This window comes from Anser cygnoides, chromosome 1, assembly GCF_040182565.1.
Source record: "Anser cygnoides isolate HZ-2024a breed goose chromosome 1, Taihu_goose_T2T_genome, whole genome shotgun sequence".
Lineage (NCBI taxonomy): Eukaryota > Metazoa > Chordata > Aves > Anseriformes > Anatidae > Anser > Anser cygnoides.
The window spans coordinates 106,261,122-106,276,876 of NC_089873.1; the positions used below are offsets into that span (position 1 = coordinate 106,261,122).

Genomic DNA, 15,755 nt, shown 5'->3' on the forward strand with positions numbered 1-15,755 from the left:
AGGAATTTGGAAATGTTGTCCAGGCATGAAAGGATGGTGTTAGGAAAGTGAAAACTCACGTGGGGTTAATGCTTGCAGAGGATGCCTATGTAATAAGAAGAGCTTTTGTTCCTATACTGGTAATAAAAAGCCAAAGAAGAAGAACCTGGGTCTGGTGCTGAACAGAGCAGGTGATTTTGTGGTAGCAGGTTCATATGAGGTTGAGGTACTTAGTGCCTGCTCTGCCTCAGTCTTCAGAAACAAGGTCTCCCAGACCCCTGTGCTTCCCCTGTGGGAGAGGAGCTCTGAGCTGTGGGTGAGGCTTGAGTCAGTGGTTACTGGAGGCAACTGGGTCCATATTAAGTCCATGGGGCCCACTGAGCTCCTCCATCCAGTGGAGCTGAGAGAAGAGGGCCAAGTCCTAGCAAGGCTGCTGTCTGTCATCTTTAAAAGTTCACTGAGAATCGGAGAGGCTTCTGATAAGTGGAGAAAGGCCAAAGTGTCAACCTGCGGAGCTATGGGATGGTTGGACTCAGCTGATTACTGAGAAGTTGGAGCCAGGCTTTGCACAGCAATGCATGTTGGGAGGACCTCATGAAATTCAACAAGGCCAATTGCAAGGTCCTGCACCTGGTTTGGGTCAATCCCACACATCAGTATAGTCTCGGTGATGAATGAATTGAGAGCAGTCCTGTAGAGAAGGACTTGGGTTACTGGTGGATGAAATACTTGACATAGGCCAGCAATGTGCTCTGGTAGCCCAGAAATTGTATCCTGGGCTGCATCAAAAGAAGTGTGACCAGCAGGTTGAAGGAGGTGAAGAATCTCTCTCTACAGTGCCTTAGTGAGATCCCACCTGGAGCACTGCGTTCAGTTCTCGGGCCCCTAGCACAAGTGATACATGGACCTGTTGGAACAAGTACAGAGAAGGGCCACAAAAATGATGAGAGTGCTGGAGAGCCTCTCTTCCCATGAAGAAAGGCTGAGAGGGCTGGGGGGGGGGGGGGGGGGGGGGGAGGTTAGCCTAGAGAAGAAAAGGCTCTGGGGAGACCTCATTGCAGCCTTTCAGTACATAAAGGGGGGCTATAAGAAAGATGGGGAGAGTCTCTATCAGGGACTGTAGTGATAGGACAAGGGATAATTGTTTTAGACTAAAAAAGGGTAGATTTAGATTAGATATTTGGGAGAAATTGTTTACTATGAGGGTGGTGAAGCACTGGACCAGGTTGCCCAGAGAAGCCGTGGATGCCCCATCCCTGGAAGTGTTCAAGGCCAGGCTGGATGGGGCTTTGAGCAACCTGGTCTGGTGGGAGGTGTCCCTGCCCATGGCAGGGGGGGTGGGACTGGATGATCTTTAAGGTCCCTTCCAACCCAAACCATTCTATGGATCTGTGATAGAGAATGGGTTTAAGTATAGGTAAGAGAGATTCGGTCTAGATTTAAGGAGCACTTTGCCCATAAGGACAGGCAGGCAGTGGAGGAGGCTGCCCAGAGAGGCTGTGCAGGCTCTGATGAACCTCAGAGGCTTTCAGGAGCTGCCTGGACAAAGCACTGAGCAGCTGGGCTCATCTCACAGGTGACCCTGTTTAGAGCAGGAGGTTAGATGTCCATCAGTCCCATCTGAGCTGAATTCCCCTATGATTCTATAGTAATGTTTTCCGTTACATTGTCATCCTTTCTTAATTATTTTATTCTGTTTTTGGCTACTTGCATTGACTAGATGTTTTCATGGAACTATCTGTCAAAAATTCAAAGTCTTACTTGAATAATTATAGGTTGCAGCCCATCATTTTCTATGAATTTTAGGATTGTTTTCCACCACGTACCTCACTGTACATTTACCCGTGTTGAAATTTACTATCTTACTATATAATCACTCAGTGCTACATGATCCTTCTGTCAGTTCATCATTGCCAGCTCTTGTTTTTACCACATTGCGTGTCTCTGTACTGAGCAGGCTTGGTCATCTTGATACTTGATCCCTTTTCTAGATTCTTTCAGAATATGCTCACCAGCATAGACTGCAGCATGGACTAAGTGAATTTGCAGTAACCTACCTTCAGATTGGACCAGACTACTTACTCCTGCCCTCCTTCTCTTTTTAGTTACCCTTTTATCTGTGCGTGGATCTTCAATCTTACCTCACGGCTGCATTGTTAACATTTTTTATTGAATTACTTCTTCAGAAATCATTCTGAAATCCCAGTAGGTTATATAAATTGGATTGCTGTTGTACTTTTTTTTTTTTTTTTTTTAAGGCAGGATTTACTTAGGTGCAGGTAATACTTCAGATAATGGAATGGAAACATTTCTGTATTTGTTCTCCATACCACCTCCCTTGCCACCTAAGGGAGGTGTTTCATCTTCTTGGGCCTCTAAGCATGTACTAAGCTATCATGTTTGAATAAGTTTGAATTTTCTGAGATCTTTTGAAGTTTTCCTTGTTCCTCTCTTCCTTCCCCTGTTCCCTCACATGCGTAGATCTTTTTCCAATAGCAGAAACGTTTTCTTGGTGCCAGTATAGAGGAACATTTTATCTCCATAAAGCTCTTTGTAGAGCTAATATGACTTGGCATTTTACCTTCTCTGTTGTGAAATCAGATTTTTACATTCCATAACAGTTCCAAATGTCAGGACTACTGATTTTAGGTGTATTTGTATTTCTGTAAAATATATATTTTTTTTAATTCATAAGGACTGCAAATTCTTTAATAAATGTTTTCAAGGGAATTTGAATTTTACTTCATTAATCATAGAGATAAGGACAGGGGCTAGGGAATGTAAAAATGCTAGACCTATGATCTCATGTTATTTATACCCAGCATGCAACTTTATACTTTGAAAGAGGATTATAAAGAGGACTAGCTAGTTCTTATGGTCATCACCCATATTATGTGAAAATATGTGGCATTTGGAATTATAATGTTTTGACCCTAAAAGATAGTTAACCTTCTGTATTTAGGTCTATAGAATGTAATTCAAGTAAACCACTGAAAGATTTATAACTTCAGTTGGTTGAAAATTTAGGTTATTAATATTGTCTGCCAGCCAGAAAGACTTATGTTTCAAACCAACACCCCAGGAAATTTAATGCATGTTAATTTAGAGCATTAGCTAATACCATATTTATTTATCCACAGGGCAGATTGACTCCTTGGGTTGCATTGACTATGTAGAAGTATTTTCAAGCTTTCTTTAGGAGTCTTTTGAAACTTGACACATCACATAGGTCAACAATATCTAAATGTTAACTAACGTCAGTCACAATGATATATTGTGTAATATAATCTAAAAACTAAATTGCAGAGAAAGGAAAAAAAAAATCTTTCTATTTAAGGCGTGCTGGTTTAAAAAGTATCCTTTTGACATTTTGACAGTTTCCTTATGCAATGTATATGTTTTTTTATAGCTACCAATTAGCTGACTTAGTCAAATGCCATCATCAATGGCTTTGTTGTATTTACATTAAGAGCATGAAATTCCTTAAAATACATTTGTAGTGAGTGACAGCAACCACTAACGTGATTCAAACATGTCTAGAAATATAAATCTTGCCCTTTAATCTCTATTTGTGCATAAACACAGGGAAGTCATACCCCTTTTGTAGGGGAAGAAGGAAGTCTTTCTTCAGATAGCTCCAGAACAAAGATTTGTTTTCAGCAATTACATTCAGTATCACTAGAATTAACAATATTTTTCCTTAATATAACTTTCAAAACCTGTCCTGCTGTTGAAGACTTTTGACTTGATAATAGCTTGAGTTTAGAAAGGAGTCCCCAAGAATATATGTCAAAACAAACTGTATTAAAGCATGTTCACTTCTTCCTTTTCTGCAAAGAAACTTATCAAGTCTCTTAACGGTTTTCCCCTCCTTTTGAGCTTTCAATAAACCCAAATTTCTGAAAGGAATTCACCCATACATGCTTTTGCTTCTGTGTAGGTAGATTAACTTTTATAGAGGGATCTCTAAATCTTAAGGTTTTAGTTGATTTCTAGAATTGTTTGTTTTAATTCTCATTATTCTAACTGCATATATCTGAACTTGAAATAGATCCTAAGATATCGAGGTCTTTAAAGAAACAAAACACGAATATACTACTTCTTTTTTTCTTTTAGATTTCAGTGGTTCCTTTGTAAAAAGGTAACCTCACATTTAGTTATAAGAGTTTATAATCTGAACCCTGAGTCTGCAAAGGGTTTATTAATAATACATTTATTAAGCCTGTCAACTGTCTCTTCTTTGTCATACTGAGCATGAATTCAGTGTTTGCAGAATGCATGTAACTCACAGGGCACGTGCACTACTGAGCCTCTTGGAATCGTTTGTAGGTTTGTTACTTGTGCATGTTGTCTGCAAGGTCTTTTAAACATCGTGCAAGATTATCTTTCTGAGGTTGAAGTAGGATTTTAGTCGTGTGTAAGCAATGTTTACCCCTTGAAAAAGGTGTCATGGGAGGGAGTGCGAGTAGCTGGCCATTCAGTGAATGCCATCCAGTCAGCGCACTAAGACACGTTCTGATGGAAGGAAGAAAGAGTGTGTATGGGATCACATGAAAATTGCACTGTAAATGCTGTTCTATTTCTGCCTCCAAGTCCCATACCTAAAGTACTAGACGCAGTGTTTATCTGGGACTCACGACTTCCTGAGTGCTTATCTGGATAGTAGTTCCCCACTCAAGCAAATGCATTATCCTAACAGGACAGATGGGGTTTGGTGTCTCCATACTCTTTTCTATGTTAGTCTGTAGGAGCCTGGTCAGTCACTGAGAGCCAAGACTTTTTTTTTTTTTTTTTTTGTCTCTCCCTGAAAGTGCGTAGCTTTCAGAACAAAGAATTAACAAGCTAGTCTTATAATTCTCCGTGGCTGCTCTTGAACTTTTAATTTCAGGGTCCCTAATACCATTTCTGGTATTCTACTCATTTTGTGCTTAGAAGAAACCTTCTTTCTTTCCTTATTTCAATATATCTGGGGCTAGGATCTCACTTGATCTGAAGCTTTTAGTTCTAGAAAGCCAGCTTGATTGGTGAGAATCAAGCAAATGTTTTCTTCCCAGTTGTTGGCTCAGCTATTGTTCTTCCATCTTTGAAGCAGTTTTCTGCAAGAAGCTAATTTCTGAATTGTTTTGTTTTTCCTGTTTGTCAAGTTGAATGAAAGGGATTGTGATGGATGATGTGGCCAGTATGTTAATAGCAAAATGCTTTTTATTATGTAAAAGAGTTGCATATATGTACAGTGTACATGATTCTCTTGCTTCCCTGGGCATGTAAATGGAAGGCTTGGTGTTGAAGAACTTCTGGTGTCAATCTCTGTTTGAGTTATTAAGTTAAGAGTCATTGACAGAATATTTTCTTTCCACTATTTTTTCTGTGGTACAGTCTGAGCTGGGGGTGGGTGGGAAATGTGTTATAAACTGTTCTGTAGAGTTTCATAGGCAGGGGAATAAGGATGTTGGAAATCTAGGTTCTCTTTCATTCCTTCCATTACTTTCTCTGTTACCCTGCTGAGTAAAGATCTAGCTGTCACTTCCAAGTTCAGACATGCTGTGATCTTTTCTGTTGGGATATGCCTTTTCCTTTTTTGTTCTTCTCTGTTGTCTCCAAGTTCCTCTGGTTCCTTGTGATTTTTCAAACTTATTTTATATTTAGTGGTATATAATGTGAAATCTCTTTCCTGAAGGGTTGGAAAGCTTTAATGGATGATGGCTTTAACTTTGACTAATAACATGATTGTTCATTTAATTAAAATAAAGGATACAGAATAAATGCATTGAGTTGTGATCTTATGTGTAATTTCCAGGTTCAGAAGGGCATAAAGCCATGAAATTGCTTAGGTGTATTGTTTACTTGTGCATTTAGGCAAGAACTTGAGAACTGTAACCATATAAGGAAATCTTGGCTGTTATTTTATGTCTTAACATTATTTTTTCTTGCTTTAAGCAAGTAACAGAGGAGTGGTTGAATGGCATTTTTTAATATGTGCCAAGACACGAATATAAGATGAGTTCTTCTGGAAGCATCTCAGATCATGCTTATCTGTCTTCTGAATTACAGTAATGTTCTGAGTTTGTTGCTATAAATGAGTAAACGTTCTCTAAATACAGGCTGGTAATACCATGGTGAGCTGCTGTTTACTTAAAATGTCGACTTAACCCAAGTCTGCTGGAGTTCTTAAGTTAGTTTGACTTTCTAGATCAAACAGTATAAAAGCTGTGCTCCATCTTTTTCCATGTTACACCTAAGCCTTCTAGAAAAAACAAACCACAACAGCTTAAAACTGCATTTTATACTTGGGTTTTCAGCAGTTTGGAATGCTGAATTGTTGATTGTTTAAGAATAAGAACATGCTTTTTGAGATGCTTTCCAATGCTTTTAAGATCTGTGATTGAATCTCTCTGTGACTTTGAAAATACTACATGTTTTCTGGACTCCACTGTGCATGTGGAGTTGTTCTGCACAAATTCAACCACGAGATAGTGTCATATCTGTCTGTAGGAGTTTTGCTTCCAAGAAGGAGACAGAAAAAACTCTCATACCTATAATTTCACAAGTATAGGAACAGAAACTTGCTAAAGTCCTAGCTTTTAAGCTCCTTTATTCTTTTTTGTTCTTTGTCACTATGTGCAGGTTTCTAAGGAATGTGAGGATTTTTAGGAAAGTTTTTGATTGTGCCAAGTTCTCAGTGAATGCAAAAAAGCAATATCAGAATTATGCTCTGGATAACTTCCTCGTTTTATCAAGGTCTTTTTCTCTAAAAGGTGGAAGGCAATACACAGGGCTATTATGTACTCATGAGGAAAATATATTTAAAATTTTCTATATTTTTAACAGTAATTATTTTTTACACTGTAATAAAATGTGTTTAATTTAATATGCAAAAGCAAGTATAGCACTCAATTTCATTTTAGCTTAAGCATTATAGGAAGGATTCTTGTCTGTGTTTTACTGCTATGCGATGTATGCATTGGCTTAAATATAGGTCTGATGAGCACATTTAATGCCTGTCATTAGTCTCTGTTCTGATAAACAGGATTTACCTCTTACCGTGAATGAGACACACACAAGTGGAGCAGCCAGCAGCCCCAGAGTAAGTTACAGGGAGGTGCTGGATGGAAAGCAGCATAGTGCATAAGTAGAACGGTTGGTGCAGTGGTAACAAACAAGCTGCTTCATGGACTTCTGTAGTCAAAAGAGTAGGTTCAAGAATATGAACCAAAAGGTAAAAGTACATCATTGAATAGAAAAGGTGGGGAATGCCTTAGAGACGAGAGAGAAGCAATTCTCCCAAATTAGTGGTATAGAGTCCAAAAGACTTGAAATTTGGAGAGAAATGAAGTTATTTGCTGGTGAAATTGCACGTGTTCTTGCAATATTGAGCTCTGCTAGACACTAATATTCAATCTGCAGTTTGTGAGAGTGTTAAGACACCAATAATCATGAGTGTAGTAGGAGTACTTTTTTTTGGAACCCTTAGCACTTTATCCTTACTAGTTAAAATACTTGAAGTTAGTAATGCTACTGACAAGAGTATATGCTCATATGTGCAGGTTAGCATATAGCGTTCTGCTTTTTCTTTGATTTATATTATTGTCATGAATGGAAAAATTAACCCTAAAAATGGCCAGTCTGCCCCACTAACAGTAGCTCTGTGTACAGTAAAACACCAGAGTTGTTTATAAAGTGAAGTAAGAACATAAATCTAATTTGTCATGTTGGCAGAGGCAAACTCTTCTGAATAATATATTTAATGACATAGGCAGAGTTCTATTTATGCTCTTTATTTTCAGAACAATAATAATGTATTAATTCTTTAAGATTGTTCTATGCTTGCTATACAGGGTGAAGGTAGATACGGTTGCTGCTTTGTGGCTTTAGACTCTAAATAAATACAAAATTGGAAATGCACAAAGGGCCCATGGTGGCTAAATGTCATCTTGGCAAATGGCTGTTTCAGGGTGTTAATGCATATATAAGCTTTTGACTTGCACAAGATCATGTTTTGGCTCAATGCCAATACCTGAAGGGATTCATTTAAGAGCTCTGTAGGAACTCATGCTTCTCTTTCCCCCTGCCTAATAATTGCTTTTTAAGCTGTACTGACAAGATACCTTTCAATTTTGGTTTCTAACCAAATTAAGTGCTTGCTAAATTTTCTTTGCCAAAATTCAAGTTTATAATTTTCTCCTGTTAAATCTCATGCTTTGGCACTAATTGAGACAAATTTTCTTGCTAGTATTTGCTGCAGACACATTGCTATTGTTATGCACACATACACTAGTGGTGGCATTCTTACTTGTTTTTAATTCAGTTCACTTTGCTGAAAGGGAGCCTACAAAGTAGCATGCCACAAGAATGGAAATTGCACAGCTTTTCTTGTGGCTGTGTTAAGAGAAACCTCAATGCTGACCACGTTTCACAAAAGCCAGTGTTCCAGCTGTCTGCCTGTAGGTATGTCCTATTTTGTTGGCTAAGCTTTAATAACCAAGATTTCTTCTTGCTTATCACCTTAGGAAGAGTTTCATTTTTCTACAGCCATTACAATATTGGTCAAATATATTCATTCTGCTTAAACATCATCATGATTTTCTGTGAAATGAGAAATGTTTTTGGCATCTTACAGCCTGTTTTAGAATTAGTAGCCTGAATTGCTTTAATACAAGCTTCACAGAATAATCTGAAAGCCCTTCCTTCCTTCTGAGTTTAGTCTTTGCAAACTGAATAGAAAGATGTCTGTGTTTGTTGTATTACAAGATTGTGTTTTTCATGTAAACTTTAGAAAGGTAATCAATATTAAAAATTCACCAGCTGTGGCTCAAAAATATTTGCTTCTTTGACCTGGACAGTGGAAACATACGAAATTGCTAGTCAATTTCTTTTTACATCTGTTGCTGAAACAGCTGTTTTTAGTGCCCTGTGCTTACAGATCTTCAAGAATGCATCAAAGAGTGCCTGTTCAAAGCTATAAGCAACAGCTTGATAGGTTATCTTTCATCTAGATGTAAAAGTACTGTTTCCTACTCTCCAAGTATGGTTGATGGCAGTACCTTTACAATTTTGGGACTCCATTGGCAGCTGGTAATGATCTGAGTTGCATGCTAAGCTTTTATGGATTTAATGTGCTGACTAATTTACATTCTTGCAGTATTAATGCAGCATCACAGTACTTGAATATTAAGAATTATTCCTTTATTCAGCCAACCTAAATTCTGCCAAGGCCCTTGTTTTGATAATCCTAGATAGTAAGAGGGGAAAAGGGATACGCAGGATGTTTTAAGTGAAACCAAGGCTACTTATATTCTGAAACTATTTGGCGTCTGTCTACGTAACCAGGGTAGACATTACTCAGAAAATTGAACATTTTTGTTATTTTACATTCTTGAAGCTACACCTCTAAATAGTTCTCTCTAGCATGACAGAAAATATCTACGTTACCACCTGTTCTAGGGGAAAGCCTCAAAAAGTCTATTCTCATTCAGCATCATTAGTTTGAACTCCCTAAACTGACACTGGATTTTTTTTTGTTTGCTTGTTTATTCTCATTTTCTGTTACTCTCTCATTCTGTCCCTAACTGAAGTAGTAGCAGAGAGATATTCTGAAAATCTGTTCATTTTCATGGTAATTTGAACTGATATCACTTGCTACTACTGTGATTCCCTCTCCTAGCAGTGGTGCTAATCTGTCCACTTGATAAGCAGGTGTTAAGCTAGTAGGAAAAATAAAACAGTAAAAATTAATCATTTTCTGTCAGCTTAATGAGCTGAGAGGACAAGCATTGTGCAGGAAGTGGAAGCAGAGGTGGACTACTGAGGAGGAGTTTGGAAACATTGCCCAGGCTTGAAAGGATGGTGTTAGGAAAGTGAAAACTCACCTGGGGTTAATGCTTGCAAAGGATGCCTATGGTAATAAGAAGAGTTTTTCTTCCTATACTGGTAATAAAAAGTCAAAGAAGGACCTGGGTCTGGCTCTGAGCTGTGGGTGAGGACTGAGTCAGTGGTTACTGGAGGCAACTAGATCCATATTAAATATTCCATGGGACCCACTGAGCTCCACCCAGTGGAGTTAAGAGAAGAGGGCCAAGTCCTAGCAAGGCTGCTGTCATCTTTAAAAGTTTACTGAGAACCACAGAGGCTTCTGATAAGCTGGGGATCTTTGAGATGGTCAGCCTTTGCTTGGTCAAGCAAATGTTCTGACTGCAGTTGTTAAAGTGGGGTGTTATTTAACATTTTAACAATGAGTTGGAATACCTGTACAGGTACTTAAAAAGGATTCAAACAGATTTAACAAAAAAATAAGAGAAAATAATTTTAAAAGAAGAAAATTAGGAATAAGGTGAGAAGTAAAGAGCTAATACTTACTCAAATTAAATGCCAGGCAAAATCATAGAGTTTAGTACAATTTTCTGTACTAAATTTGGATGTGTGTGTTATGAAATTGGCCAGCTCAGCTGCTTGGCACTTTGATAGCACTTGGATTAGTCATGGAGAGAAGTCAGTCCTTGGACATTATATTTCAACAGCTGGTTTATTTTGTATGTAAGACATTGCTATGTTTCGCTTGATGAAGAGCCCATCAGTGGAATGTTGTTACATCATGAGATATAACTTCAATTAGTACGAACTTCTAGAATGACACTTGAATTAAATATTAACATTTTCTATGGTTTGAGTAAGTAAACAAAAGGACTCAGTGTTTTAATCTTTCTTCTCTGCAAGGAAGGATAAAAGGGGAACCTGTATTCTGACCATCAAAACAGGGAGGGGAAAAAAAAGCTTGCCTACTTGATTGTATTGATTTAACAATGTGAGAAAGGACTTTTCTTGTTGGTGTTTTTGTCTTCTTAAATCTAAAAATGTTAGGAAAGACAACTTTGATAGCTGCCTGATTTTGCTGGAGATGGTGTACACTCTGGTGTATGGGAAGAGGTCAAACTCAGAAAAGGGTCTTTCGTGAGGAGAGCAAATTCTCACTCATCTTTTTTTCCATCTAATATGTTTAAAATTCTTAGAATAAACCCACTGCCTCTTCACAATTTGAGTTTCACTTTCTTGGCATTATGGGGTTGAAATCCTGTTAAATCCATTGTGATCTGTGACTTAAGTCTTTACCTGTATAGAACAAATTGTGGGATCAAAGTCTACTGCCAGGGTAGGCAAGCTCTGCCTTTCAAAGATAAATAGCTAATATGTGATCAGGAAAAAAAAAGGTTACAGGCTGTAAAACCAAATGGGATGAATTAGAGGGTAAACCTCTCCTGTGCTTCTCTGAGCATGTTTAAAATATATTAAACCCTTTCTTCATCCAGATGCTGATCTGTCGTAATGAAGTGATAGAATTAAGCCTAAATTTCCCTTAAGAAGCACTACATCTTTAACTTTAACCAAAGCAATTCATGCCTATACAGAAAAGCAACAATGTGGTTACATCAGTGCTCTGGACTTCAGTTCTCAGCCACTGCTTTGGACTTCTATTTTTGCAATCAGTTGCTCTTTTTTTCTTGTACTCTCTTGGCTCCAGGCTCTGTGTTACACTGTGGTGTTCTTCATAGGTGTGCCTGTAGACACCTGTTTTCCTGTCCTGTTGTACATAAAATAAGGATAACAGCAGTTCCTTATTCGCTAAGTTGTGTAACCCAGTTTCCTTACTCTAACGTGCAGTATTCAAATCCTGAAGAAATGGACAGAATGGAATAAGTACAGATAATTGCAAGTAGATTTAAGTTGCATGTACAAAGATATAGCCTCTCTGCATTGGTAGATGATAGAGGGGCTACAAGACAAATTTTACATAGTCAAAGAAGGTCTTATTTTGATTTGAAAACTAACAGCTATAAAGTTAATAAAATGTGTTGTAAAAAGTAATTTATTCTACCTATCATATAAATCTATTGTTTCATTTAAGTATAAAGATTTTTTAATTATGCTTTTTCAGTAAAATAACTGAGTAATGTTGAGAATATATTTAGCAAAGTTAAGTAAAAAAATATATAATGCTTAAGTTTCATTTTAAAAGCTATATGTTTAACATTTAATTTATTGGCACACTTTGGAATAATTTCTTAGGGTTTGCACATGTGCTTAAACACTTTATTTGTTTCTTTTCAGTCATTATTTAACCTACTGGAATTTCGAAGACTAGTTTTGAATTTCAATCCTCCTGCAAATGCTCAAGACTTGCCCCGAAACCAAAAGGTAAAATTAGAAGCTGACTTCCCCTAGTGGTTAATAACGGCATTTCTCTATTGTAATTGATTTTTGCACTGCTCTCTAGTTCAAATTAGCACAGATGTTATAGGTGCCAATTAACATCGCTCTGAGCTTCTTATTATGGATCTTTACATAAAATACTTTGGCTTCGTAGTAGAGTACCTCTCTTAACATCCTGCCCTGTAGACTTTGCTCAGCAAACAGCAGCATAGACCAGATTCAGTGGAAGGGCTACTCTGAACCTTGTGCAACAACTGTGGCAGCACTGATGCTAGTAGGTGAGCATTTTTAATGTGGAGGTAGTTTGTATGAAGAAGCATGTTTTATTCTGCACCCGTCACACCTCAGGCTAATGTGGAAGAATGGGTATGGACTGATGGACAAAACAGGCCAATTTTTCTTCCTTCAGTAGATGCTCTCTGAGGAAAAGTGCATGGAAGTACACTGAATTCTGTGCTATAAAATAGTTAAAGAAATGGAAAGAGGAAGTAGCTGTATGAAGTGTGAAAACACTTCGTGTCCTGATTTTTAGCAAAACAGAGCAATGAATTTTTGCATATCCAGAAATTAGACCATTGTCTTTTGCCCCTTCCTTTCAGATTTTACAAATGGAGCGTGTTGTCAGTCTGTTTTTATTTGTTTGGCACTTCAGGCTTGACTGGAATGTTCACTAGCAAAAATGAAGCTGCAATTGAAAAAACAAACAAGCAAAAAACAAGTGGAGAAATTAGTGTCCATTTTCTAAACCTCTAGGTATGCACCATAAAAGGGAAGTTGCATGTTCAGTCAGAACTGTATAATCCCTCCATCCACCTGCACCCTCATTCCCCCCACTTGTTTTCTTTAGGTGTCTCTTGTTTTCTTTAGGTGTCTCTTGTTTTCTTTAGGAAAAATTGTTTGCAATAGATCGTGAGATGGTGTGCAAATACAGCACGGGTAGCGCTGGGAACACATCACAAGAGTGTGGCAAGATGGTGTATTTTAGTAAGGACAGAATAAAGTCATGCTATGCTCTACCAAAGAGTCTTCCTGAAATATATTTTAAATTATTTTTTTAGATTGACTTTCTGCCCTGAGTTTCATTACTGGTTGTTTTAATAATATACTCCAGTACTCAGATTTCTTTACCGTCATTTTTGAGGGCTTAAAAGGGCAGTTGGCATCGAAGAGGTGATATGAAATAGATAATGCCAAGCTGTTGTCTTTGAAAAATGTCTTGCCAGAGCATTGATGTTAGAAGCCATATGCTACTTTAGCAATTCCAAAGTGCTATTTCTTAGAAATTTTGACCGTGACAAATGATATTAAGGCTGTGTAAAATTGTGAGACACCGAGCAAACGATAGGGAGTTGTGTAGGAACCTTGCTTGCTGCAAGCCTGCTAGTAAGAATCTCTGGCAGTAGTTTGTATCCTGTCCTACGTCTAAATACCAGAATGGATTTGTAAATAATTTATGTACTCATATCTCTTATCTGCAGCTCAAAAAGGATTGCATTAATGTTGAAATATGTTGTGGGGAGACTTTCAGACAAGAGAACTCTTCATTAGTTGAAACATAAACTAACAGTAGAAATAAACATGCATGTCCCCAAATATGGTGCTTATATTTCGTTATATGGTGAAGACAAGTAGAGTCAAATTGATTTAAAGTTGTAATATAAACCTCCAGTTGACAAGAAAAAAAAAAGCCCTGGATAAAAATGCCCTGGAAAATGTACTTCTGTCTTCTTAGTTGTTTTAAAAAAAATATCTTGACTTGGTGGGTTTTTGTGTTTATTTTTTCTTTTTTTTTTTTCCTTTTTTTTCTGGTGGTGGTAGTGGTTTGTGTGTGCGTTTGTTTGTTTTGTTTTGTTTTGCTTTTTTTTTCACCTAATATTAAATGCTGGGTGTGACTGACATAACTTGTTAATAAAGAACAAATTTTAATAATCTCAGATTTTCAAGACCTTGGTTTACATCTTGTCATCTTGTTTTGTTTCTGGTTGATGGAAAGTAGGGTTTAATGCTAAGATTGTGACAGTGTCTTGGTATAGAATTAAAGCATGTGGTTGCACTTCAGGCAACCCTACTTCATAGTAGGTTGTTTCCATCCTTTCCTATCAATGTATTGAATCTAAATACTGGTAATAATTTGACATGTAAAATTTTTCATCCAGAAGTCATTTGTATAAATTTTTTACTTAAGCAAACAAAAAAACCCACTACCACCAGCACACACAAAAAAATGCACACGTTTGCCTCAGTTAACTGGACTTTGCTTTTCTTGTTTTTCAAACTTTGGCAGACATTTAAAATCTCAAATCAGTTTTTCTTCTCATTTGAAATTCCTTTTCCTCCGTTGGTGTGTTACTCAGCTTCTTCCTGCTGAACAAAATATGGTTGGCTGTAGTCACTACAGCCCATGTGCCCTCCCAGCTCTCTTAGCTCCTGCTGCCATGCAGCTCCTGCTGTATGCAATAAGGCCACCTGAATATTTGGTGTGGACTGGATCTTCAAGAAATTTTTTATCGTCACAAGGAGGGGGTTACTGTATTACAGGTTAGCACGTCCTTCCCTGTGTTTCAACATTATTGTTATGCCATTGTCCTGGCATACTGATTGAGAATAATGAATGCTTGCTATGCATTAAACATCTAGATTGCCTTAGAAGCATTTCTTAATCATAGATTGTCCCAACATCAGAGCATTAAGAAGTTGTTTATGTAGGCAAGATGGGTGATAAAATAGAGAACATTTAAGATGATAAACTTTCCATACAGCTTTTGTTTTAAAATTGATTTTAACTTTTTTCTTGTTGCATGTAGAGTGTACTTGAATACTGAGAGCCTTGTGCTGTGCTGTAGTTACTTCAGCAGTTCTTTTTGTTCTGAAATGTGAGTCCTTTGTAGAACTGTCTATGTCCTGGGGACTGGCTCACATCCACTTGAAGATTTTAGGCTTTGTTTAGTCAGAGTCGCTGTTTGTTGAGCTAATGTCTACATGTTCTCATCAAGGATGATGGCAAATGCATTAAAGAGAGCTTAAAAAAAAAAAAAAGATTTTACTCATTTTAGAGATCCTTTTTTTGGCTTTAGAGAAGCATTTGTTCTGAGTAATCATTTTGAAATCAGTAGCCAGTTGATAACCCAAAACTACAGTTATTTCTGAAACTCAGCAAAATAAGTAGTGTAAGACTGGGTGGGTAATGTAAGAGTGGTTATTGCTTCTGTAATTCAAATTTAATAAAAGAAAGATGATATCTAGATAATTCTGTGGTCAATCATCTATATTATGCATGTGAACAGATGATTGCTAGTTCTGAAGCATCTTGATAAAATGTATCTAAAACTTCTGTTCATCTTTAGTAGATCGCTTTATGAAAATAGTAAGAACAAATCACTTTAGAATTTGTTTCTCTGTTTTCTTGTTAGAAATTGATTTAAAGATGTAAAGGGAAAACTGATTTCATTCTTTAATTATGAAGATTTATTGCTGAATTAGGGTGGCATTTGACGAAGTCTTCAGCCTTTTCTGTGAACATTGGTTATAATTGGTCACTTTTTTGCAAGGTGGACGAGAAGAGCAAGTAAAACATT

At 37.3% G+C, this 15,755-nt stretch overlaps 1 protein-coding gene across 4 annotated transcripts in view; it reads left to right on the plus strand.

Annotated features, from left to right (window-relative positions):
- Positions 1 to 15,755, plus strand: part of USP25 (ubiquitin specific peptidase 25) — a 93,842-nt gene that overhangs the window by 40,652 nt on the left and 37,435 nt on the right. For all 4 annotated transcript variants that reach the window (XM_048079959.2, XM_048079960.2, XM_048079961.2 and 1 more), the window contains one exon: positions 12,079 to 12,165. In XM_048079959.2, coding sequence (XP_047935916.1) covers positions 12,079 to 12,165 — 87 coding nt within the window. The remainder of the gene's footprint in view (positions 1 to 12,078; positions 12,166 to 15,755) is intronic.